The 24802-nt window shown below is 40.5% G+C and overlaps 1 protein-coding gene across 6 annotated transcripts in view; it reads left to right on the forward strand.

The window, feature by feature from the left end:
* DHRS3 (dehydrogenase/reductase 3) overlaps positions 1–24563 on the forward strand; it is a 32424-nt gene extending 7861 nt beyond the window's left edge. For 3 of the 6 annotated variants that reach the window (XM_087755436.1, XM_087755439.1, XM_087755438.1), the window contains exons 2-6: positions 16428–16571; positions 16874–16993; positions 17740–17978; positions 18957–19082; positions 20359–24563. In XM_087755436.1, the coding sequence (XP_087611562.1) occupies positions 16428–16571; positions 16874–16993; positions 17740–17978; positions 18957–19082; positions 20359–20443 (714 nt within the window). In that variant the 3' untranslated portion in view covers positions 20444–24563. Of the gene's footprint in view, positions 1–11973; positions 12100–16427; positions 16572–16873; positions 16994–17739; positions 17979–18956; positions 19083–20358 lie in introns of those variants that run through there. The other 3 variants (XR_015704327.1, XR_015704326.1, XM_087755437.1) reach the window with 3 other exon arrangements.
* Positions 24564–24802: the final 239 nt, after the last annotated feature.

Below are 24802 nucleotides of genomic sequence, written 5' to 3' on the forward strand. Positions count from 1 at the left end.
GGCATATAATTTCTGATAATGTGCTGGAGGAGTGGGGAAGGGATGAGAGCATACCTGAAGTAAACTCAGTAAGTCCTTCTGCTTGCTGTCTGTCAGTTTTTAAATCCACTGTGGCTGGGCCGCTCATCAAGAAGACACTTGTATTCTGCAAGTAATAACTGATTTCTGACATGGATCTTGCAATTCGCTCTGAGCTCAGAACATGAACAGACCTGATCTGCCCACTCCAGAGGAGATTAGTTCTCATATAAGGAAAAGAGCTGATTTAAAATTACATAATTTCAGAGCTGAGAGGAACTGGTTTTCCATAGCATATAATTAATCACCATGTACTTGTTTTTAACAGGCACCATGATCTAATGTAATGAAATCATAAAGCCTTCAAAATGATGTTTATAAAAGAAACGGACACAGTTCTGACGTACTTTTCCCAATGCAAATGCAGTACACAAATGTACTGCACAAACAGATGTTGAGCTGGCCTGGTGTATAATAATTTTTAAAAGGCTCAGTGTAAAATTTACATATATATTTTTAGATTCCAGTACTGAGACAATGTTGTCAAGAGAGCATCTGTCCACATACCAAATGCCTTTTATGCCCTGTGGAGATACCAGAATGACATGTCGTCCACGTATCTAATGGATTTCTCTGTAGTAATTTAGCAATGCAAATAAGTAACTAGCCATGTTGAAAAGGCAATCTGACATGCCTCAAAGTGAAAAAGATAATGGAATCTAAAAGGAAATTTTGCATTTTCTATGTTGTAGATATTTTAGTATAATGAGAATATTTACCCATAGTGCAAATACCAGGTTCTAGGTAATTAATCTCTCCTGTTGTGTGTGTCGTTGAAAAAAAAACCATAGGAACGGAAGAGTTTCAGGCATATTTTTAATGATGGTTACTTTAATCTTACTTAAATTTAAGCACTTAATCTTACAGCAAACTGTTAGAGCATGTCATAACTTACCAGTAACCAGAAGTACATGAAAAGAATTGGGGAGTGAATGTTTTTCCATGTCATGCAAAATAATATATTAATTTGGAAGTTTTGGTAAACTATGACAGAATAGATTTTATTGAGTCGCTTTACGGTCTCTAGAAAGGCTTTCTTTCTACAAAGGTGATATACTGACAGCAGCTTTGTTTAATGGCTTCCTGTTGGCAGGTCACTTCCTTGTTGAGTGAGTTTAAGGATGGGCAGAAGAACCCTTGTTTCAAGTCCCAGGCTTAGATGGCATTAAGCCTGTTACGTGCGCTAGTGCCAAGGCCAGCAGTTTGAATAACATGCTGAATAAGTGTCTCTGGTTGGCAAGCACAGCCAGAACTTATCAGATATCGGATCTGTTGATGTCTGTGAAGCAGCATTCCGGCTGGAGCTGTTTTAGCTTATAATTCAGAACATACCTGTCTTGTTACTGAGTATGTTGTAAAGAGAATAAATAATGTTAACAAGAAGCGGAACTTGCAGAGTAACAGGCTTGTCATCTCACATCAGGATACAGTGATGTCATGTGAAAATATTGTCCCAGTGAGACCGTGCTGTGTTGGCACACCAAAATCCAGCACTTTTTAAATTGCTTAAGGACTGGCATCAAGACAGTTAAATGAGGCTTCCCACAAAATATAAGGACTGCGTCAATGCTGTAAGAAATCTTGAGGTAAGTTTTAAAGATGAGGTTGTATATTCATGTTGTTGTAGTGCCTCAGAAACTCACGTATGCACCAGAAATAATTTAGCATAAAGCTGCTAAATGTGCTGTATAAGGACAACAGAAAAAGACATTGCCTCAGGGTTTACAATGTAGATATAAACCAAAAGGCAACAGGTGAATACAAACACAGAAGTCCGTACTGATGGGGATCGTGAAGCAAGTGATTTCAGCACCACTTACTTAGCCATTTTTAAGGTTTTGGAAAGGCATCACAGCAACAGAGGTTTTAAGGTGGGATTTGAAGAGTTTTGGGCAATGTTTACAGAGGTGCAGACAGTGTGGCAGAAAACACAAAGGTGGTTTGAAAAATTAATGCTGGGAGGTAAAGGCTGCAATAGGAGCTCTGATGCTAAATGAAAGGTGATCAGTAACATGGGGATAGCGGCCGTGAAAGTGAACACAGAAGCTTAGATCTGGAAAGCTTGAAGAGGAAGCAGTGAAATTCAAAATGAGAGCTGACCTGGTCAAAGCAGTAGACTAGGTATGTGATCTTGAGCAGGGGCGTTGGACCAGATGACCTCCAGAGGTCCTGTCCAGCCTCAACCATTCTGTGATTCTGTGATCTTAGTCTTATTCATACCAAAGAAAGGAAAAAGGCTGCTTTTCTGAATTTCATGGTTGACAAGATGGGTTTGGTCTATGATTGCACCTTAACTTACCTGAAGTGATTCATCCCTATTTTATTTGCGTGGTTTCATCACCTACAGTGACTTGTAAACGTGCTGCTGTGTATTTCTTTTGCATTTATGTCATGAGTCTGGCACAGGCTAGGAGAAAGTTGTCTCAGATTTGTAGAACTGTTTCCATCTGAAGCACTGACATACACAGGCAGTTTTTACTGCATTATAAAATGAATTAAACATGCTGTTGAGCTAATGGCTAATTAGTCTGGCACAGCAATTTGCTTTAAGAGGGACCATAAGCCCTGCATACATTTCTAAGCATTCTAACTAAAGTTTAGAAGGAATCAAAGATTTTTTTTTTTCCTAGTATTTTTTTTTTTTACCCTGCTGTGGAAACCTGTCTTGATAGGGTGATACTATGCAGTGGATAGTAAAAATATCATAGAATCGTAGAACCGTCAAGGTTGGAAAAGACCCTTAAGATCATCGAGTCCAACCGTTAACCCAGCACTGCCAAGTGAAGGAAGAACTTAGAAAACTCTGAATTACATTCCTCAAACAGATCAGCAACATTCAAAGAGAACAACGTACACCATGAACTAGCTGATTTTACATCATACTACCACAGCCAAGACCAGGAACTTCGCCTTACAGTAACCTCAGAGGTATGAGAGTAGTATGACAATTTTTCCAGGAAAAGAACGAGGACAAATAGATGACGATGATGAACTCCACAGAAGCAGCCAGTTAATTCTACAGGAACTATGGGCAGAAGAAAAAAAGCCAAGAGTTCTCTTTGTTTCCTTCCCATACAATTGGACAAGTGTGTAGAAATTCTGTATCTTTCCTCCTGGACAGTTTGGAAATGTCAGCTAATGATTATTGAATTTGAGTGTTTGTTTTAAAATCTATTAACAAATGTTGGTTAGTTTTTAACGTTCATTTTTCACTTTGATTTCTGGACTGAACTGAAGATACAAATCTGATACCATTGCTGCTTTAAGGTATTGTGTAGGAAAAGGAGACTGAAAAGGAAAAATCTTAAAGACAGAGAACAACAGCCTCAGAGCTGACCACCGAGAGAGAACAAACTCTGGAATTTTTAAACCTGGGTGCTTATCAGGAATACGAAGCAGAAATTATTAGAGAGATCTTTTTAGCTGCGCCCAGGCTCTGTTCTTCAAAGCATCATGTCAACATGCTGAGGAGTTGAACAAGTCAGACCCAGGCACTGCCAGATCCATTGGCTGATAACACTGACGCCAGTAGAAAAGGGTCAAATACATGTTGTTTGACCTTTATCCCAGTGGGGATTAAATAGATTCTAATTAATAGACTTGGGAATAGATGGGTACCTTGGCAGACTTTGTAACTAATTTAAATTGTTCATCCTATTAGCTTAGCCATAAACTATGCATAATTACAAAAGGATTTTGTGGACAGCCACCCTTATGTTGCCACCTTCTTAATTACAATTTATTGAATACAGTGCTACAGAGCTTACTTGTTTTGATTAACACAGGGATTTCTGTTGTCTAACTGCCGGAGCAAACGCGTCAGTGCTCCACTTATGGCAACAAAATAGTGTTTGAAAGTACAAATGCAGCTCTGCTGAAATCAGTTATGCTTTACGTATGTGACTAGGAGATAAATCTGGCTCTCAGTATGTAATCAGTGGCATTGTTCCCTGAGTACACATAAACAACTTAAAATTTTACATATTTTGAAGTGGTATAAAAATTATGGCTGGAAGGATTCTGGGCTGTGATTATCCTGTAGTATGATATATTTTTAGCCACAGGTTAGAAACTGAGTCTATATAAAGATGGGGTGGCAGTTGGTATGACCTGCCTAATATATTTCGCCCCTTATCTAAATGCAACAACCATTTAAAATAGGTGCAAATGGAGTTCAAGCTTAATTCTCATTCAGTCAGTGTTCCTTCTCTTGGTCAGCCCAGGTATCAGCTTGCACCAGTTGTAGGGATAGGTAGTGTTTGTCCTTTCGATATGTCCTCTTTCCCAGCAAGGCCTGGACTGAAACTGCCCGCTGAGTTTCTGTGAGTGCTGACTTGTCTCAGAAAGTGAAAACTTCAGACACTGAACAAAATCTTATTTCAGTCTTTCTTAGAAGCTTTACTGTGCAGCAAATGTCTTCTGTATAGCTAGGCCTATGTTAAGAGATCAGGAGCTACCACTCAAAAAAAGCATGATACTTCAAGTAATTATAATTGGTTTTCCATTCTGTTTGCCCTTTGAATCACTGGGTACACCCAAGTTACATTTTCAAGTTTTTCTTTGTATCAGAGGAGTGGACAAACTTGCACCACTTTAGCTGAAAGCAGAAATTGTTAGATAATCTTTTAACGCTGGGTGCTGAACCTTAAGAAAAACCTCAAGTATACTAGACTTAAAAGAAATTAGTGGGAGTGGAAGATGTTGTTGTAAAGACACTGCGCAGTTCACCTTTCCGTGCCCTTAAAAAGAATGGATCAACAATAACAGTGGACAGTCAGATATTTTCTACATGAAGATTAAATTAGTGTTTGCCTTAGATCTGTCATTTTAATCTCCTTGCTAGGAGTAACCAGAGACACGTCGTCTGTCGGATCAGTGCACGCGCTGGGCGAGACTTGGCTGGGGTAGTCTGGAGAGGGAATGGGAAATCCTGACATCCCCTTTCACCAGCTTGGTTTTATGTTGACTACAAACTCAAATTCCCTGTGCCCTGCCTCCTAAAAAAACCTTACCAGTGAGGACAAAACTCAGTTACTGCCTTAAAGAGAAGAGGTCATGCTTCCAAGTAGAATATTAAAGACATCCAGCTGGTACAAATCCTTCTTTCCCAAAGTGGTAATAGAACAGGGCTGGCTCTGACCGCAGTGAGCTGTCAGAAATGATGTAAGAACATTTCCAGGACTCTTGGGAAACACGGGAGTCCTGTCTCACTGAACTGAGCTGTTTGATTTTGGGTTTTGAGATACGCTGATTGTGCAATGGTGTAGAGTGTTCTTTGTGTTGCTTGTTACTTGATTTTAATCCAGGCCCCTTAGAGACTATTGTCCATGTTGTGTTTATATTTGAAAGTGTGCTTTATGGAAGCAAGAGGTTCGCCTCTTTAAAAGCAAAACGTTTAGCCGTCAAAGGGGTTTTTCAGGGTTTCGTTTCCCTAGATGATGATGTGCAACTGTTGCAGATTGCTCTATGACGCCTTTCGTGCTGTAGGGATGCGTGTGTATGGACGCACACGTGTGTGTATGTGTGGGGGTAAGCGTGTGTGTAGTGATCTGGCACCTTGCATCCCCTTCACAGCCCCGAGTTCATCACTGGGTCAGCCAGCTCCTCCTGACATCACTGCACTTGTTTACTGCTCGCCCAGAGAAGTGCTAGGCTGACGGGTTTGACCACTGTCATTATCGTATTTTAGTCCAGCATTTTTGCAAAACCAGAAATGTAGAAAAGCATCTTACTTCTATAAAGTGATTCTAGTCTTTCTTCCTCACTGAGTTAAAAGGGAAAATAAAAGACAGAAAATTCTTAACCATTGAAATTATATTACAAGAACAGTATTTCATGTTGTCATTGAAATTGTTAGTGCAACTAAATAATCAGAATGCTGGTTAGAGATTGATAAAAAGATCCCTCTCAAAGGGAGTCGGTATAATTGGGATGAACTGTTCTGCAATGCATGAAGTTAGAATGGCTTCTTTAGCCGCTAAAATCAGTAAAAACAGTTAAAATACTTGTGGTTTGCTTTTGAGTCACAGATTTAGGCCAAGTCGCATTATTTGTATCAGGATTTAGGCTTCTAAGTGCAATTTCAACGATGACAACACATTACACATTTCCCATTGATGCACATGGAGACTGCTGTCAGTCAGCGCTCCTGCAAACCACGTCCGTTAGTTCAATTATTTTAGTCTTTTTATGTACCTATAAATATTTTTCAGTGGAAGTAAAGATTGCTCTACAATGGATGTGAGTCAACCAACACTGGGCCTGTATTTTAGGGCTAAATTTCACACACAGTTCATAGAAATAGTTTACAGATCCCCAGTGCTCTGCAGCGTACTGGTAGGTAGAAAACCCTTATGGCATAGAGCTGTGCTTGTTAACGACTTTGAACACATTAAGGAATTATTGTGCCTTGATATTATATTACTGCCCCCCTCAGCTACATCTTAGTTACTGACCAGGTTACTTTATATAGTTTGTTTTACTGGAAAGTAAAGCTTATCTCATGTTCTGTGATAGCTTAATTGATTCTATGTCCACGTTGAAGTGAATTAACTTCATTTCACGTTGCAGTAGCCTAAAAAGCATGCATGTGATAGGCGATCACATCCAAAGGATGGTAACTTCCAGGGAGCTGTAACTACACCCCTCTAGTTTCAAAAGGTATCGTTGTAGCAGAATGTGATTAGAATTGCTTCGATCATTTCTGGATAAAAGTAATGATCATAAGTTTTGTTTCTACATTTAGATATCATTTTATTTAACTAGAGCTGTGCTGGTTTTCACATTTTTTAGAAGCAGGGTAGCTACTTCATCTTAACAGTGCATTGAAAAAATTGGTATAGTCAGTGAAAGACCCTTTTTAGCCATGCTGTACCCCTTTGGGGGATGCATGCTCTGGGAGCTTACAGTCCTCCGATTCCCGTCCTCCTCCTTTGACTTCACAAGCTGAGAGAGTTAAATGTCCTGAAAACTGTCATTTGTACAACAGATGAAGAGATTTTAGAAATTCTTCCCTGTTGCATAGCAACAGCCACCATTAAAAAATAACACTTTGAAATGTACATAAAAAGCTAGGAAACCAGTTAAGCATTTAAATATTGAAGCTTTCTTCTAAGCAGTATCCTTTATTTCGTTAACTAAAATACTTATAAGAAAAGCTGCTTTTGACAGCTTTTAGATGACTTGAAAATGGTAGCAGTTCTCTTTTTCTGGAGGCAAAGAAAGGAGGCTTGTAGGGGAGCCTGTCTGGAGCTGTTGCTGGCCCTCAGTTTATATACGGATTTCATGTAGGCTATTTTAACTCCCAATACTTCTCCAGTAGCCTCATGGGAGAAATTACTTTTTCAGTCAAGAGCTGCGTCGTATTGTGCACGTCGATGATCCGGAGCATATTTTAGGTCTTTCTGGGGGGTAGTTTATAATGACAGCATTAGAAACATTATTCATCCTTAGGTTTCCATGTCTGTTTTTGTTGCAAGCCTTCTTCCACTTCAACAAACTTAAACACCTCCCCTACTCTTCCTTTTCTGTGATGTTCCTACAAGAGCTGGGGTCATCTGTCTGCCTGTGCCTTCCTCTGGCTTGTAAATGTTCCTTGCGGCTTTCCTCGTTCATCAGAGCTTCTAATACATTTACCATTCTAACACATTTGCCTTACTTTTGGATTCTACTGATGTGACAGCACAGCAAAATGCAAAGTCCCCTTGACGGGCAGCAGGACTATAATGACATAGCACAGATCTACATAACAAGGTGGAGTAAACTTAGCTCCAGTTCACATAGCAGTGATCACAGATGACTGCCAAAGTTCAGAACCGGCCCAGCATCAGAAGGCTAATGAAGTTACCTTTTGAGTATAGCATCTAATGGATAAAATTGTATTTTTTTTTTTATAGAGCTTGTAGTGGAATTGTATATATTCCCCGAAATAAGTGAAGTGCTGATGAAATACTCATCATGATTTAGCTTAAAGCAAAACCGAAGATGTTCTGAATTAAAGCTGACAATTTTTTACTCCAAACTGGTAACCCAGCATAACTGATCCCTCTGTAAGCTACAGGGGCGAGGAGCCCTCGGAGTCTCGGTGCTGTCTCAAAGGTGGTGATGCAGTGGCCAGGCTTCTCCACTACAAGTTAAAACCACTCAGCATTTCAAGATTAGGCACTCTTACAGAAATCATCTCATAAATACAAAGGCAAGCTCTAAAAAATAATCCAGTTCCGTTGGCATCCTATTTGTAGCTCTTTAATTCTTCTTTTCCATAAATTTATGTTAGGTCTGATTTTTCCAATTTGTTAGTTAAAAAGTATCAGACTTTTCAGTTAACTGTTGGTTGAACCAGGCAATTTTAGGAGTTATTTTCACCCAGTCAGGTGATGGAAATAATACTGTGTGGGATCCACGTTTTTAATTTCACATATCCCTTATTTCTAACGTTACCCTGTAATCTAAACTTTTGTTTGTTTTTAGCGTTACAAAAACAAACACTCTTACCGTTCAGTGTCAACATAACTTTCTGTCATAGTAAATGTTTCACTATATTCCACGAATATTTAACCTGTCACATGTTAAGAACTCTTTTACCCTGAGAGGTATATGCAATAGGTAAAAATAATAATGCAGCACTTTGGAAGGAAAATGTGCAAACAGCAAACCTTGAAGCATGTTGAAATGCCCTGTTGGACCATGGCATTTTTGTCAACCAGATCCAGTATTTTTTTTTCCCCTTTGAAATGTTGTTTACTGACTTTCTATCCCTTCATCCTGTCTGCTGCGCTTGCAGTACAAAAGGCCTTTCTGCACCTGCATGTTTACCCTCCCCACAATTTCCTGAGATCTCTGTGGACATTTTTATATGAATCTGGATTATAGGGATGGCATGCCAAGCAAATGGAGGCGGCAGCACACTAGTTATTTTTACAGGATGGAGTACTATATTTCTGTTGGTAGATGTCTTCAAAGCCTTACCTCAAATACGTAACTTTAAAAACGTTACCCCTCTCCCCACCCCCCAGATATGCCACTTCTTTCTGCTTTGCAGCCAGAGATTTTATTGCTGGATATTTCTTTGTGTGCTTCGGTTCCCTGGAGCAGAGACCGGTTCGAACACATGGTGTGGCAGACATTCACCATTAAAAATCTGTCGGTTTTTCCCCCACAAATGCTTCCATGAACCTTTGCAGGGTGACAGCTTGTGGCCACTTGGTGCTTTTGTTGGAACGTGCACTCCATTTGACCCTGTCCCAGCGTTAATAGGATTGTAAAGGCTGACTCCTGCATGACCTCTTCTTGCAAACAACCCTAACCCTTCCCCTTCCTCAACTGCTCTGTACAACAGAGCTGAAAAGTGTTGCTCCCAAGGCAGTCTGGAGTCGCAGTTCATGTTGCAGACGAAAGCAATTGGAAAAACCACTGGAAAAAAAGTCAGCATGGGGCCACCTGTCCTTAAATAGTCCTGACTGTGAGAACAGTAGGCATTTGTTTACTTCTTTAGAGGGAGCTGGTCTTAAATGCCTGTATGCAGACAGAAAATTACAAATTTTCTTTCCAAGGAAGGCCTCTGTTGAATAGGAGACAGGTATTTACATACTTCTCTATGACTTTTTAGGTGCTGTTTTGTTTTCTTCAGGGGGAAAAAAGGGGGGACTGGGACACAACTGGCATTGACGGTGGTTTAGGTGAATAATGTTAATCCCATTGAGTGCTAAGTCAACATATAAAGTAATAAAAGTTCTGACTCTAGACTAAAGGAAGTGGAGTTCACTCTTTCAGTCTCCTTCTGAAGTCTCTGTAGACCTAACTTTTAATCTCATTACTGTATATTACTCCTGGCCTTAACTCAAACCAGTTTATAATAAACTCTGTGTTTTGTGTTTACCATGGTGGCAGGATTAAATTTAAATTAAATTCTTATAGTATAATGTCTTTACAACTAATCTAGAAAATAGCTAAATGGGCTTACTCGCTTGATTCCCCCGTGCTTACCTGTAATCTTTCTTATGCCTGTCCCTTGCAGCTTTGATATTCACTTTCCACTGTGAGAATTGAGAGAATTTTGCCACTGGCCTGCTTTGTTTGCTTACTTTTATACAAGTGTCACTAAGGGGCTGGGTTAAGTATTTTGACCTACTTCAGGCATCAAAAGGTTCTTTTTTCCTTTCTAAAGCAAAGATTGGCTTTTCACACTGAAGGGCCACACCTTTCACTCCCCAGCAATCTGTCTTTAGCCTGCCTCTCCCATGAAGGACTCCTGAAAGAACTTGTCTGGCTTTGCCCTGGGGGCAAGAGAGGGGAAGGGGTGGAGGAGAAAACCCTTATGCCCTTGACAAGCCGAATACATGAGCACTTCTGAGGCTGTAGAATTTAGCCTCCTGTTCTCATGATGCGCAAAACTCTGCCAGGATTATGGGATACGCTGGAATGCATTTCTTCAGAGGACCAACTGTGAGTTAGTACTACCAGGCTTTGTAAATATATGGGGATAAGACTGACATACTTCAGTGGATTATCCACATTTTGTACTTCCTAAAAGTAGGCAGGAACTTTCAGTACTGGATGCAGAAAGGCTTTCTCTGTTTGAACAAAGGTAGCAGTCTGTGCAATTACAGATACCAACTCCAACGGAGCAACTTTTGTTTCACTGGACTAGGAAGGAGGTGGAAAGGGGAATGAAATGTGTTGACCTACCGACTACTTCTATCTCTGCTGATCTGTGGCGAGGAGTTGTGGTTGATTTGGGCAGGCAGCAGTAATGAGATCAGGCAGGAAGGGCACTTTCGTGTCTCTCCGCAATACTTTAATCTTTCAGTGTCTTCAAATTGATACAGAAAATTGCTTCATGAATCATAAAATGCAGAAGATTTTGGAGTGGAAGTTATATCTGTTCATCACCATGCACCGTGTTGTGTTGGAAAAGACTAAGAGTGAACAATTCTGTACTAAAATACAACCCAGATAATCCAAGGGGAGTGTCAGAAGTGGCACGCGTTCAGTCTCAGAAATGCCTTTGTTGTGGGCCACCTTTCCAATACTGTCTAGCTCACCTGGAGGGACAAAGTCTAGCACAGCGGGTTTGCTGAAGATACAGTGCCAAATTCACTGACGATGTAAAAGGGCGACACTCCTTTGCTGCCGTTCTTGAATTGTGCTGGCAATAAAATCGAACCAAACAAGTTAAATAGCCTTGGAAATAGTGTAAAATTAGCTCTAACCTCATCTCCTGCACCAATAATATACTTAAGACTCTGGAAGCATAGATCATGTGTGTATATTGTGGTTGATAGCAGCTTCAATCTAAACCAGTTTATACAAATTAGTGGCTTTATCTGATTTTGTGGCAGTCAAAAGCATAACTCTTACTTGTGTTACGGTGAAAATCAGGATTTAAACCCGCAGTCAGGTTTGGGGCTTTTGGCAAGTAGCCAGTGCAGGCCTCTCTTAGAAAGCCTTGCCTTAGTCCAACAGCAGCTAAAACCTTCCTTTTGACTCCCCTCCGACCTCAGGGCATGGCTCAGTAGCAGATTAAGTCCGGAGTTAAAGGAGCCCTCTGGGAGCGGAGGACACAGTGTCTACTGAGCCTGCCGCTCTAGCCGAAATGATTTTCCTGAGGCCAGATAAGGAGTTCTGTGACTTGCCAGAGGGGAGAAGATGTAGAGATAAGGTTTGTTCTGCACAAATCTGCTCGTGAATAAATCCTGGGAAAATCTGCGTGAAGCTGTGATGTCACAGCCCTTAACTACTTTAAAGTTAATTAGGAGGAGGGTGTGCTAAGTTGCTCTGTCATCATAAATCTATTCTTTCGTATGTCCAATGGCAGGAAGACGCCTACCCTGCTGCTGCCCGGGCTCCCACCGCCTCTCGCTCACAGCCTGGAGCAGAAGCGATTGCTTTAACATCCCACCTGCCTCCCGACTGCCCGCCCGGGGTCACCCAGGGGTAGCCACAGGGCAGGCAGCCTCCAGGAGCGGCCTGCGCAGCGGGGATTAACCGCCTCCCCGGGCTGTTGCCCTCGACAATTTTCTGGTCAGTAACTTTTTGAAAGGAGAGCGTGTCTAGTGCAGTAGGGAGGGGCAGGCAGGAGAGGATGACGAGAGATGAAGGGGGAGAAGAAATAGTGGCTGGATTCTTTCCAGGACGGAAAACTGTCTGTCCAAGAACTTCTCCAAAACACAAATTAAATATTCCTCTATCCACCATTAAATTACCGTGAATGGGTGGCTGTGCAACATCCTGACAGGCTGTGTAACAAGGAACGCCGTGTCTCTCTTCTCCTTTATTCCTCTGCATTTTCCTCTGTCCCAGACAGGAACTTCTGCGTCTGCAAGAGTCATTCTCTCCAGGACTTAGCCTCCAGTTGGGACACACTTATTGCCAATTTAGAATTAAACTTAAAAAGGAAAGGAGACACAGACCAGACTTGGACCCACATCTACATTTTGAAAATTGTGCTTGCTAGTAAAATGGACCATTTCCTCAACCGCCGATCTAGACTCCTTACAAATGCAGAGCCCTCAAATCCTAACTAGGGCAGGATAAAACTAAAGGATGCCTTTCTTGATGTCGACTGAGCAAAGAATAAAATGGAAGTTCCTTACATGTTTGCTTGCATATAAAGGGAAGTGAAGTGCCAACAGCACGGCTTTAGGCTAACTGGAGCTCACCAGGCATGAGCAGAACACAGGCCCCGGCCCACAATCATTCATCAGTTCAACAGTGAGCAAAAGTTTTTGTTCCGGAGCATTAAGAACATGCATGATTATCCCTGACTCTTAAGTGTTTAGTTGAATGGTTTAGTGAGAACGTTACAAATAACACAACCTTATGAGTGCCAGCCAGCAAATTGTCAAATTGCAGATTCTGCTGAAGGAGGTGAATTCAGGAAAGCAGAAGACTGATGAGTAGGTTTGTAGAAATCTCAGGAGGCAATAGTAGAGTAAGGACCTAGAAAAACATTGATGAAACCGCTGCAAGCAAGAAAAGAAGAAAGACGTATTGCCTACACAGAAACACTAAGCCAAAGCCCTCTGTAAAGATTTCAGTTCGGGAGCAACAGAAGCCTCAACTATGAGGCTAATGCAGCAACTAAAAGTCTTGTCTCTCTGTAAGATCTGATATCCTAGGAGGCCAGAGGGAAGCCCGTGCCAATTTAATTTGGCCAGATGTAAGAGAGAAATTGAAAGTCTCATATGATCTTGTAGGAGCAGTCAAGCTTGAATTTGGACCAAAAGTATGTTGTATTGGGTTTTGAGTTTTATCCATCTGTAAAAAGTAGCAGAAATGACGGCAGGAAACCTCACTTCCCACTGTGTCGTTAGGGAACTTTCACCTCTCTCAAAGAATGGTCTTTTATTTACTGCTTTTCTCTTACGCAGGCTGAAGCCTTCACCTGAGTGTGAACGGTATCAAGGACACAAAAACTTCCCATGGAAAAAAATCAGTACTGAAGTTAATGCTGTCAGCAGGATAACCAGCAAATTCTGTCTTCCCCAGATGGCCCAGATTTTAATGGGGTCACCTTGCAAGACTTGCTTGTAGGATATTAAGGGTCCCAAAGTAGCTGTTGGGGCATAAAAAATGTTATGTCCAAGAGTTGCATCACAGACAGATGTTCCTTTGACAGGTCGTCCTTTGCTTAACTGTTCTTCCATGTATATTTCCTGACATTCAATGCATCAGTGGCAACTCTTGGGAATAGGAGCCTGTATGGATGTTTGAAACAGATTAAAGCAAAGAGTGAGTGATCTCCTTTGTATTTGGCAATAGCAGCGTGAAACCCTCGAGTGCTAGGTATGTGAGGTCGGTTTCTTGCCTTACTCCCTTTGTCTGACACCTTATTTCTCTTTCTCTCCTCTTCTTCTCCTATCTTCCATCACTCTTCAACTTGTCAGTTAATGTTTTAGTGTCTGCATTTGACTGATCCAATTCTGCCAAGAGGCTGAAGTTCACACTGATGCAAACTCTGTGGGCATCAAACTTGATGCTTACAGTTGACATTTTCTGGTGTTTTTTCTCTCCTTTCCACAGAGATGTAGGTTGTGAAAGAGAGAGCAAGTATGTGTGTATGCTTATAGTTGAACAGTATTTTGTAAATATTTCCTGAAAGCTTGTGAAATTTCTCACATGTTCTTGATTTCCCTTCAAGTCGGCAGAGTAGGCATAAGAAATATCACCCAGTCTAGCTCTGAGTTCAGAAGTGAGTAAATCGCCATCAGTTTTACAAGCTTTGTGTAGATGCCAAAGCCTGATGGCCAGGGGGGAATACGCTGAGACTTTCGAAGACAGGCCAATACACAAGCCACGTTTTTAGCCATATGCTTTTGTACAGTTTTTAAGTCTGGTCACAGCTTTTTCCTTGAAAATTACGTCCCCTGAGATAAGATTTCCCATGAAATGGCCCTGGCGTATTTATACATGCTCTGAAGTTTCTGGTTAACCAACTTGTTAGTCCTTTGGTGATTTTGAGAATAGAAGTCTTTCAGTCTGTGTGTGTTTATGGTCATAGATGTGCCAATGATTTATAAATGGGATTAATTGGAAATTTAACTCCTTTAGGAAACAGTCGAGGACCCAGGTACTTCTGCATTTTAGCCTTGCTTAGTTGCACTGGAAGAGCTCTTTGACCGTGCCAGAGATTAGTTTTAGCACCAGTTATGAGATAAGCTTAACTAGTCCTTAAAACTAAGCATGTTAAACTTTCTGCAAGAGATTTGTTGTGGGGACGGAATACCACAGGTCCTGAATTTTTATGTTTATCTTGCTGTTACTAAGTTAATTGAATGATATAATTTAGACTTCTTTTCCCTGTTCTTTCAACTTTTGGAAAAGATTATTAAATCTTGAAAGTTTAGGTAAAAATAAGCATATTTTTAACCATTAAAAAATCAGTATACCAGTCACATTCATATGCAATACACAGTGGTATGGAAAGCAACTGTAATCCTGATCACAGGTGATAAAGCTGCTGCTTGGAAATAGCACTGTTCTGAGAGCAACAAAGCTGTTTCCATCTTCAAAGCCCATTTTCCCAGTCCCCTGATCAGAGTAAACCTGCATTTGACTATGTGAATGTCCTCATTTCTTTTTTAGTACTAAATAGTAATTTTGCATTATCAATGCTCACAGTTGCAATTGTGAGCAGTAGCAACCTTTCCTTCTTTCTCTTTTGGATCTTGCTGTTTGACTCGCGGAGCAGTCAGCTGATTTCAGTAACGTACTCCATTCAGGAACGTATGTTTTGCAGAATGGCAAGTGACTCACCATTCATAACATGATGAAAGTTGAGAAGACTTAGCTTGAAGAGCAAAGAGGATTGATTCATATATAGATGTCTTGGGTAACAGAGAGGTGAAATTCTATTCCTTCCAGTAGCCTTAAAAGAAATAGAAATTAAGGTTATATACTAGGAAAGTAAATGGTTAAATCTGTTTAGCTGTAGATTAATGTTTGAAAGACAGTGGTGGAAGCACCATCTCGTACTTGAGACTAATATTGTTGTCTCACTAGGAAAAATCATACTGGATGGATCATCCATACTGGATGGATCCCCACAATGAAAGTTAATGAACTGGTAACTTTTCAAGTTATTTCTATTTCTGACCTGCACGATGGTGTAGAAATACTGATAGGGTTGTGCTGGTTATGTCTTCATTATATATCAAATCCATGCTATATGATACTCAGAATTGTTCTTTGTACAAGAAGTATTGTATCGTTTTTACTGTGTTAAATGGGAGTGGGAAGCGAAATCTTGCATATGCTAGTTGCAAAATAAATTCATGCTTGAAATTTCTCACTTTAAATGTCTGTATTAGGATGAACCTCTTGTGTGAAATGCACCTCGGACACCAGCCTGCAAACAGCATTGCAAATAGTTACATAGGATATGCTGAAAAATGTTTTGCTGCAGAGCAGATACTATCTCCAAATGTAGAACAAGAAGTAGATAACATACCAGATATACAGGATGGTCTGTGATTTTAGAATAAATTTCTCTTTCTTTCTGTGTGTATAGCAAAAGCAGGGATAGATTTGAAAATTCATGATGCAGAAAATTTGCCAAGTGTTTCATACATTTGTCATGTTAGGCTAAAGATCTGATTTTTTGTGTTGCTTGTAAAGAACCTGTGAATTAGAGTATCAGCAGTGGGATACAGCTACCACCGTGATGATACTCAAGTCCTATCCCCATGTAACAGAAAAGCATTGTTAGTCTTAAATGAAACAATGCAACAGGGCTGGCAGTGAAATGACATCAAAGATGTTCATCAAATTGTCGAAGTTAGAAGCATGTTTTAATTATTTTAGATTTGAAGCAGAAGCAGTTTGACTCTAACAAAAGTTTCTTGCTGCAGATCATCCTGTGGGGTCGAACTGAGAAATGCCTGAAGGAGACCACAGAGGAAATCAGGATGATGGGGACAGAATGCCATTATTTCATTTGTGATGTAGGAAATCGAGAGGAGGTCTATCGGCAAGCCAAAGCTGTGCGGGAAAAGGTTAGTGTCTGTGGAAACACTGTCTGTGGGCACAATTTAGTAATGACTCGTATTTGATGAGGAAAAAAATTGGGAAATTGGCAAATTGGGAAAAAAGAAGAGTGACCATCCAGATTATGTTGTACAAAGTTTAGCTACCTGTTTTAAGTGATCCAGAAGGATTACGAGGCCTGTAAGTAAGAATGTCAAAAGCTATGAAAATAATAATGTATTTAGGCAGTAACAGATATTCAGTTATAATGGTGACTGCTGATTCGTGAGGAAAGATATTAGTTGTAACAAGTCATTTGCTTTTTTTGCAGGTGGGCGATATCACTATCCTGGTGAACAATGCTGCTGTGGTCCATGGTAAGAGCCTGATGGACAGCGATGATGATGCACTGCTCAAATCACAACATATAAACACCCTGGGACAGTTCTGGGTAAGATAAGCTCTTGTATCACATGTATTCAGAATTGGGAATGAGAACGACAGATTACAGCCAGTAAACACTTGGCTGCTACTAGGTCTTTCTAAATGGTGCTTGGTAAACTCAGTCTGACCTGAAAAGGAGACAGAAAAAACAATGTGAGGGGCAAAGGCCTGAGGAAAGAAGTCTAAAAAAATTTATTTTTTCCAGTAGTAACACGGTATTTGATGCTCTTGTGTCCCCATTCTGAGATTTACAGTAAAACATTTGATTTCTTTTGAGAAAGCCTGAGCTCACAGAGGAGAGTTTTCTCTACAGTGATGTGTGTGGAACATCAGAGGAGCATGAGACTACATTGCTCAGGGAAGGAAGCTAGTGTGAAACTTTGAAACATTCTGAATTAGATAATAGTCATAAAAAAAAGAGTTTCTTGTGCTTTCATCATTTTGTTGAAGACTTTATCCTTTACAAGAAGTTCTTAAACATACAAAACGTTCTGTTCATGGCCTTATCTGTGGGTACTGCTTACTTACGTGCTAGGAAAGATTTTGTTTTGTTTCTACACAAACTTTGCTTGTTTAGAATCTTTCAGAAAATGACAAAGCAACAAGGTACTCCCCCACTCCTTCCCTAGCATAATGAACAGCACAGTTTGGCTTCTTGTCTCTGTGTCACCTTATTTTTTTCAGCAACTATTATTTTTGTTGTATCTCTGCTGAGCAAACCTTTTTTTTTATCCTTACTCTGTTGTTCTTCAGACCACCAAAGCATTCCTGCCAAGGATGCTGGAGCTGCAGAATGGACACATTGTTTGCCTGAACTCTGTCTTGGCCTTGTCCGCCATCCCCGGTGCCATTGACTACTGCACCTCCAAAGCCTCGTCCTTTGCCTTTATGGAGAGCCTGACCTTGGGGCTGCTAGACTGTCCGGGAGTGAATGCCACAACAGTCCTGCCCTTCCACACGAGCACAGAGATGTTTCAGGGCATGAGAATCAGGTTAGTCCAGAGGAACTAGAATAAAGCATCTCATTTTAAATGAATCATCAGAATACACTCCTAATTAATGCTTCACTTAGTTAAGAGAATTTGATGTCTCATTTGGCTGCCTGGGAACAGGGGGTCACTCCAGGCCACCTGGGACTCATCAGACTGGTTCCCTCAGTTTGCTGGCATATTCATACAGCCTGCCTGTACTGAGTGAGACATTTGTTTCTACAGAGAAAACTGAAAGTTATTTTTCCCTGAGTGTATTTGGGCCATATGCAGCCACCAGAGAGGGAGGAGAGGCAATCTGAAAATTGAGGTCATTCAAAAGTACAAATTCCTTCTTTATTTGTTGAAATACTTAATTCTTTCCCACTGAAAGGAATGACAGCCACTTAGTGAAGTAAAGCTATATCAGTACCTCCTTTTTACCTCTATCTTAATGGCTGGCCAAATTAATCTTTTACAATGGACAAAATAACCTATTAATATAGTTTGTGCTCTCTTAGTCAAGAAAATACACAGTGTCAAGCTATTGCTGGAGCTGGGAGAAGCCTTATGATTGGTATTAAAAGCAATGGGGGAAAATATTTGTCTTTCACCTGTCAAGAATTTGAATCAAGCAAAGAGCAACAGAAAGGAAGAGGAAAAACACCAACACTGAAAGGGCAGCATTTTGGTATTGGTTTTCATACAGTTTAAGAAAATCGCTGAATCGAGGTTCTGAATACTCTCTGCCACTTCTCCCTAAAGGCACCAACATGTACATTCTTAACCCTTTAGCTAAGGCAGTCGTACTGGTTGGAACTGGGCTTTCTGCTTTCCAGCTTTCTGGTTGGAACGGGAACTTTCTGCTCCTTCAGCCTGCCTTGGGGCATGTTTGAATGCTAATAACCAGTGATAGCTTAGTGAGTAACAGGACTTGGACACTGATATCTTAAAGAAGGAGTTTGGTTAACAAATAATTTTTTTTTTACTTTATTTATTCAGGTTCCCTAATCTTTTTCCTCCTCTCAAGCCAGAGACAGTGGCTAGGAGGACAGTAGAAGCCGTTCAGATGAATCAAGCCTTCCTGCTCCTTCCATGGACAATGCATGTTCTTGTCATCCTAAAAAGGTAAATATTTCCTTTGCCCAGCAGTGGCCAAGCCAGTCAGGCCCGACTGGCTTACAGTCCTCTGTGTCTGTCCACCAAGGCAAACCTCAGTTTGACTGTAACCCAATCTCCGGGATCAGATTGGTTCATCCCTTCCCATGAAAGACAGTCATAGAAGCAAAAGGGAGAAAACTTTCTGAGATTCCCTTTGTATGACTCCTTTATGAAACCAGTTTCACTCCCAAAATTTGGATTCCTGAGGTCTGAACTGGTATTTGTATCTGGGAAATTTCTTAACAATTAACATATGCATGTAGTTGATTTTGATTTAGTAAGCCACTCTTTGGACTCCGGGCTTTATATTGTAAAGGCTTTCTCTACAATAAGGTATGTACATCACAGCTGTATTTAGAGAGCGTTGCTTGTGTTAAAGCAATGAACCTATTAAAAAAATATTTCTGTGTATGATTAGGACAGGAATTTTAAAGTCCCTAAAGAAAGAAGGTCATAACTTCATATCCTGAAACAACTAAAGAGAAAGGACATTTAAAATTGTGTTTCCGTGAGAGTTTGCACTAAAGCCTTTGGAAAACCTCCTTCAGTCAGGAACTGAAACAAAGCCATAAGATTTCAGCACTATACAGCACTATACCAGCTACTAGGAAAAAAATTAACTGTCCCAGGCGAAACCAGGACACTGTGGAAAATAATTACAATAATGCATTTCAAACAAGAAAAAATAATTCACAATAAATGCTTTGCTCTGAATGTAAAATTTGGGATACCCTCAAAAGTTCCCAGAAATTCTACAGACTGAAAAAGGGCTGTTCTCCTTCTCCTTTATTGTAAGAATTAATCATTTAATTTCCATTACAGTAGCTGTCAGGAAATCAGATCTATATCCATCCCCTATGATAAGGAGGCCACATGCCTAGCACAAATAGATGGCAAGTTAACCAGAGAACTCAGTTTAAATTTGTGTATTTCAGAGCACAAGATTCTGCACAATATTTGGGAGGAATAAAACATGATGATATCTTCCAAGTTACAGTTTTTACAGACCTTTTTGGATAAATATTTCTGTCGAGAAAGAGTGACTTGATACAACTTTCTCCTTTTAGGCCTACTCACAGCAGGATACTGACACATGTTTAGTCTGTGCGCTCTCAGTAGCTGATTTTCGAGAATATGTGTCCTTATGTACGTGTGTACATAAACGCATATTTACGCATCCTCTTATTAGAATAGACTAAGAGGTTTGTCTGGTCTGCTTATTTTCTTTCTGCTTCTCCTGCAGCATTCTCCCTCAGGCAGCACTTGAAGAAATCCACAAGTTTTCTGGGAGCTACACCTGCATGAACACTTTTAAAGGACGAACATAGACTTGGTGGTGCAAGGACTATTCTTCAGTGAAACCAACACAAGCATGCAAATCCTGACAAGACTGTGAATCAGCAGTCTTGGCTTTTAGCCTGTTCATGTGACTTGCACTGCTCTGAGGCAACACATTTCTTGCAGGTCATATCCATAGTAACATGACCTTTGCACAGGATTGAATGACTAGACTATGGACCCTTGGAAAGAAAAACAAAAAGTGTGAAATGTTTATATGATGTTTAATTCTTTAGAGTTCAATTGTTAAAGCTACTCATAGTTTTAAGATGTAATTTTTGTTTCTAAAGTGTCTGTAGGCTGTCCCAGCTGAGAGGCAACACATCACACCCCATACTTTATCCCCTCTCTTCAGAGGAACTGCAATTACAAACTGCTACTGGTTTCATTTCAGCTTTTTGAATGGGGAACTTAAAAAATGCTTCGAAGAACTAAAACTTATGGACATTTAATGGAAGCTTCCTTCCCTTCCTTCATTTTACATCTGTTGATGAAGCTGTTCCCAACTGACATCAGGGAAGGAGCAAACTGTGGAGCAATGTTTTCTTTGTTAAAGGCCACCCAGGACTTCTGTCTGGAAGGACTGTGCTGGGCCCAAGAAAGCTGTCTTCACCCGTGAAGGCTGGAGAGGAATGCTCAGTCAGAAGAGCAGACAGTTTGAACAGTGGAAGATTCTTTCCGTCACTGAACTCATATATGAAATCTAATTGTCTTTCTGAATATTTTTGTTCATTTATGATAAAATATATATATATTTTTAGCATTAATCCCAGATTGCCACGCACGTAGGCAGCATCACACTGGGGATTAACTAAATCTAGAACTAAAACTAGAGCCTGCTTGTACAAACATACATTCACTGACATAATCCATGCAGAAGAAAATCCATTGTATCAATCTGCACAGTCAACTAAGTGGAATAATGCTCTAAAAATAGAAGAGACAGTACTGTAGCGCTCATGAAATGTGAAGTTTGGAAGCACAGTTAGCAAAGACCTGATTAAATGCCCGTTGAATTCAACTGGGAATATACCCATTGTTTTTCAGGGGCATTGAATCAGGCACCGATCAGCCAAAAGTGATAAATACTGCTTGGACTGAAATGCCAGAAGCAGCTAGACATTATTTATTTTTGTAATGATATATTCTCTTTGACAGCCTAGTAAGAGCAACACTGCATTCCTATGCCAGATGCAGTGTGCAGCACTAGGCACAGTAACGTAGTTTAAACATATTGGAACGCTACTAAAAGAGGAATTAATATAATTGCAATACAGGGAAGTAGCAAGCCTAACTGGAGAAGTGCCTCAAGGAAGGCTACGTGGTTAAAGGAAAGGAGTGAATTTAGGGCTCCTGACTTGAATTTTGAGCTTTTCCTTAGATGTCCTGTGTGACCTGGGGCAAGCTGCATAATTTCAAGGTGCACCCTGACCTGCAAAGCAGATATTTCTAGTGTTTCCCTACCTCAGAAGTTGTAAGTCTGACTACCTAAATGTTTGTCAAAAGCTCAGCAAATTCAAATGGAACATGCTATACAAAGGAAAAGCGGTATTTGGTCATAAACCAAGAGGTTCGATACAAAAATTTAGAAGAGGAAAAAACCCATATGCCATTTCCTAAAAGAGATCTGAGTTACAGCAGAAAAGCTGTGAGCTGTACTTGAGAGATTCCTTTTGTTCTGCTGTGTAGAGTGGAGACCAACTACTTAGGTGCAATGATGTGAATGTTGAAGTCTGAAGGTCTGAACGTTACTGCAAATCAGTAGCTATATCTCCTCTTGAGCAGTTCAAGAGGAAGTTATTGCCAAAAAGTGCTGTTGATGCAAGCGCCTCTGCCTGCATGGGTATTTTGAGGAGCTCTCCTGTCTGGGTCGGTGCAGAACATTTAAGCTGTAGCACTGTGCCAGCTTTGAAAAGGTTTCCTACAATGGAGTTTTGCTTTGAATTCCTAGATGTCTGAGGCTCTCTGGAGAGGATGAAAAGAAACTTGGATCTCTGTGATTTTAATAGATGCTTTCAGCTTTATTTTTTGTCAATTTTTTTGAGAAGAAACACAGTTCATTGAAAACACAAGTGCAATGAGGCAATGAGGGGGAGAACCCTTCCAGGACCTGCCAGGAGTAACGAAGGTACCATAATTATCAAGAGATGCTCGGGAGGGGAAGGGATGATTATATGTACCTCCCCTTATGCACTGTAATCCTTTCCAGTGTCTCATTACTCACAGTCAGGCATGCCAGGCTTGTAGATGCAAGAGCAGACAGAACTGGTGAAAGAGGGCACACCCTACAGCGTCCCCCTTAAATTAAACCTTTATGCTGAGATTCTGTTCGCTGATGACATCCTAATGCAAAAGTGAGGTAAAAACTAGTACACACATTGAAATTAATTCCCCGCTCATCCCCAAATCCTGTCCCTTAAATGAATCTGCTCTTTTCCTGCACTGCATAAAAGATGTTCCCTATCTTCAGAGGTTGTCTTACATACTAAATGCTCTTGATTTCTTTCTAATGAATATAAACAACTCCAAACATAGTGGAGATTCTCGTCATCTCACTCCTCTCATACACACAAACTTCCCTCTCTCTTTCCCTCAGGGTCTCTGAGCGGACGACAGGTCAAATAGCAGTCACAGTGGGGGAGAGGTATGCAGCAAACAGAAAATAATGAGGAAAACACTGACTTTGCTTTTCAGATAGTAAGGAAGAGTTGGGTAAGAGAGTTTCTTCTCTTGTGAGTGTTGCGAGATAGAATGCTCTCCATGCTACTTGCAAATTTGGATGGATACATTTGAAGACTTTTTTTTTTATAGAAAGGCTCCTCTGGAATGCCTGCTGAGGTCTACTGTCCCTTTTCACATAAGGTTAGTATTGGGTAATCTTGAAGTGCTGCAAATCTGGACAAGCTTTGTTGAAGCCTAAGGCTTTCTCAAAAGAATTTCCGCCCTGTGACTTATTTTAATTTCGGTTTTCCCCGCTCTCTCCACTGCCTCCTGCTTTCCACTGCACATTTTTTTTTTTCCTTCTGTTTTCCTATGTCATTACTGCACTTTTCAGTGCCACCATCTTGAAGCCAGATGTCATACAGAGAGTCTGGAGTAAATCGAAATCAGGGTATATATTTATTACCCTGCTGGAGGAATCTACGTGAAGCTGTAGGAGCAGGTCACAGAAGTTTCATATGAAATTAGCTAAGCTCTTCCAGTTTTACTTGCTCCAATCTATGAAGAAGACTATATAGTCTTCTCTAGTCTTTATGCAGGAGATTACTGCTGTTTTAAAATTGGAATGACAGAGAAATGTTAGCCATTTTGGGACATATGTGTTCCTGACATAAACAGACCCTGTTTAAATGGGAGGATTTTTCAGTTCCAGGTGTTTTCAGAGGCTGGTGTTAGTACAAAGTAATTTTCAGAATTAGCGAGGCAGGGAAGGGAAGGGAGGAGTCCTTTGTAAGTAAATCTGATTCCTTATGTTTAATATTTGATTTTGTATTTTGTTTTTGATGAGAAAAAAAAAATCGTGTTCCCTCATGCACCCTTGGTGAACTTTAAAGAGGTCCTTCCAGTTGTACCCCTGCTGACGGCATGTTTTAGCCAGATGAAGAAAAGGAGTGAGCCCTGAAAGTGGGAACTCTACCCTACCTACTCATCCTTTGTTCTGTTGAGGTTAAAAAGTGACAGAGTCCATCCCTATAGTTCTTCTAGAACTTCACAGAAAGTGCCTAGGCAAGTGATTCTGATATTTGCAAAGAGAAACGTGTTGTACTTTTATGTAATGTGTTAATTAGTGTGGGTGGATATGATCAGATCTAGTCTTGCAAGCCTTTCAGACAACTCCCTGAACACTCCCACCTTCAGATATTAACAGATATCACTGCACTTGCCAAATCTCATAAAAACCCAGTAACAGACTTAATGCAGGCAGAGCATAAGTGGGTGCATTTATTTCAAAAAGAACACATTTGTTTGTAGCAGACATTAATTTGGCCTAGTGTTTTTCCTCTAGCTGAAATGCAACTGTTGAGAAAAGAATACAGGGTGACCTTGGATCATCTATTTTGTTTTTATTTCCTCATGTGGCTTTAATAAACTTAATCTGCGTGACAGCCACTTTTTTGACAGCGCTTGTTTATAAGTTTGGGGGTAAAGCAAGATTATGTCAAACGTAATCTTTTGCATTTTTCACCAAACAACGAACAGCCCTGAGAATCTGAATATTCTGCACTGTCTTCGTAGCTCTCACCTCCCTGGTGCTAAGATCCTTCAGCCTGGTATTGCTTCTCAGCCTGCTGGAGTTGGGAGCCTGAGCGAAACCTGTCAGTCACCAGCAGCAGTTACATTCTCTAGTG

Source organism: Nipponia nippon, unplaced genomic scaffold (assembly GCF_047370975.1).
Source record: "Nipponia nippon isolate SJK-2023a ecotype South Korea unplaced genomic scaffold, ASM4737097v1 scaffold_19, whole genome shotgun sequence".
NCBI lineage: Eukaryota > Metazoa > Chordata > Aves > Pelecaniformes > Threskiornithidae > Nipponia > Nipponia nippon.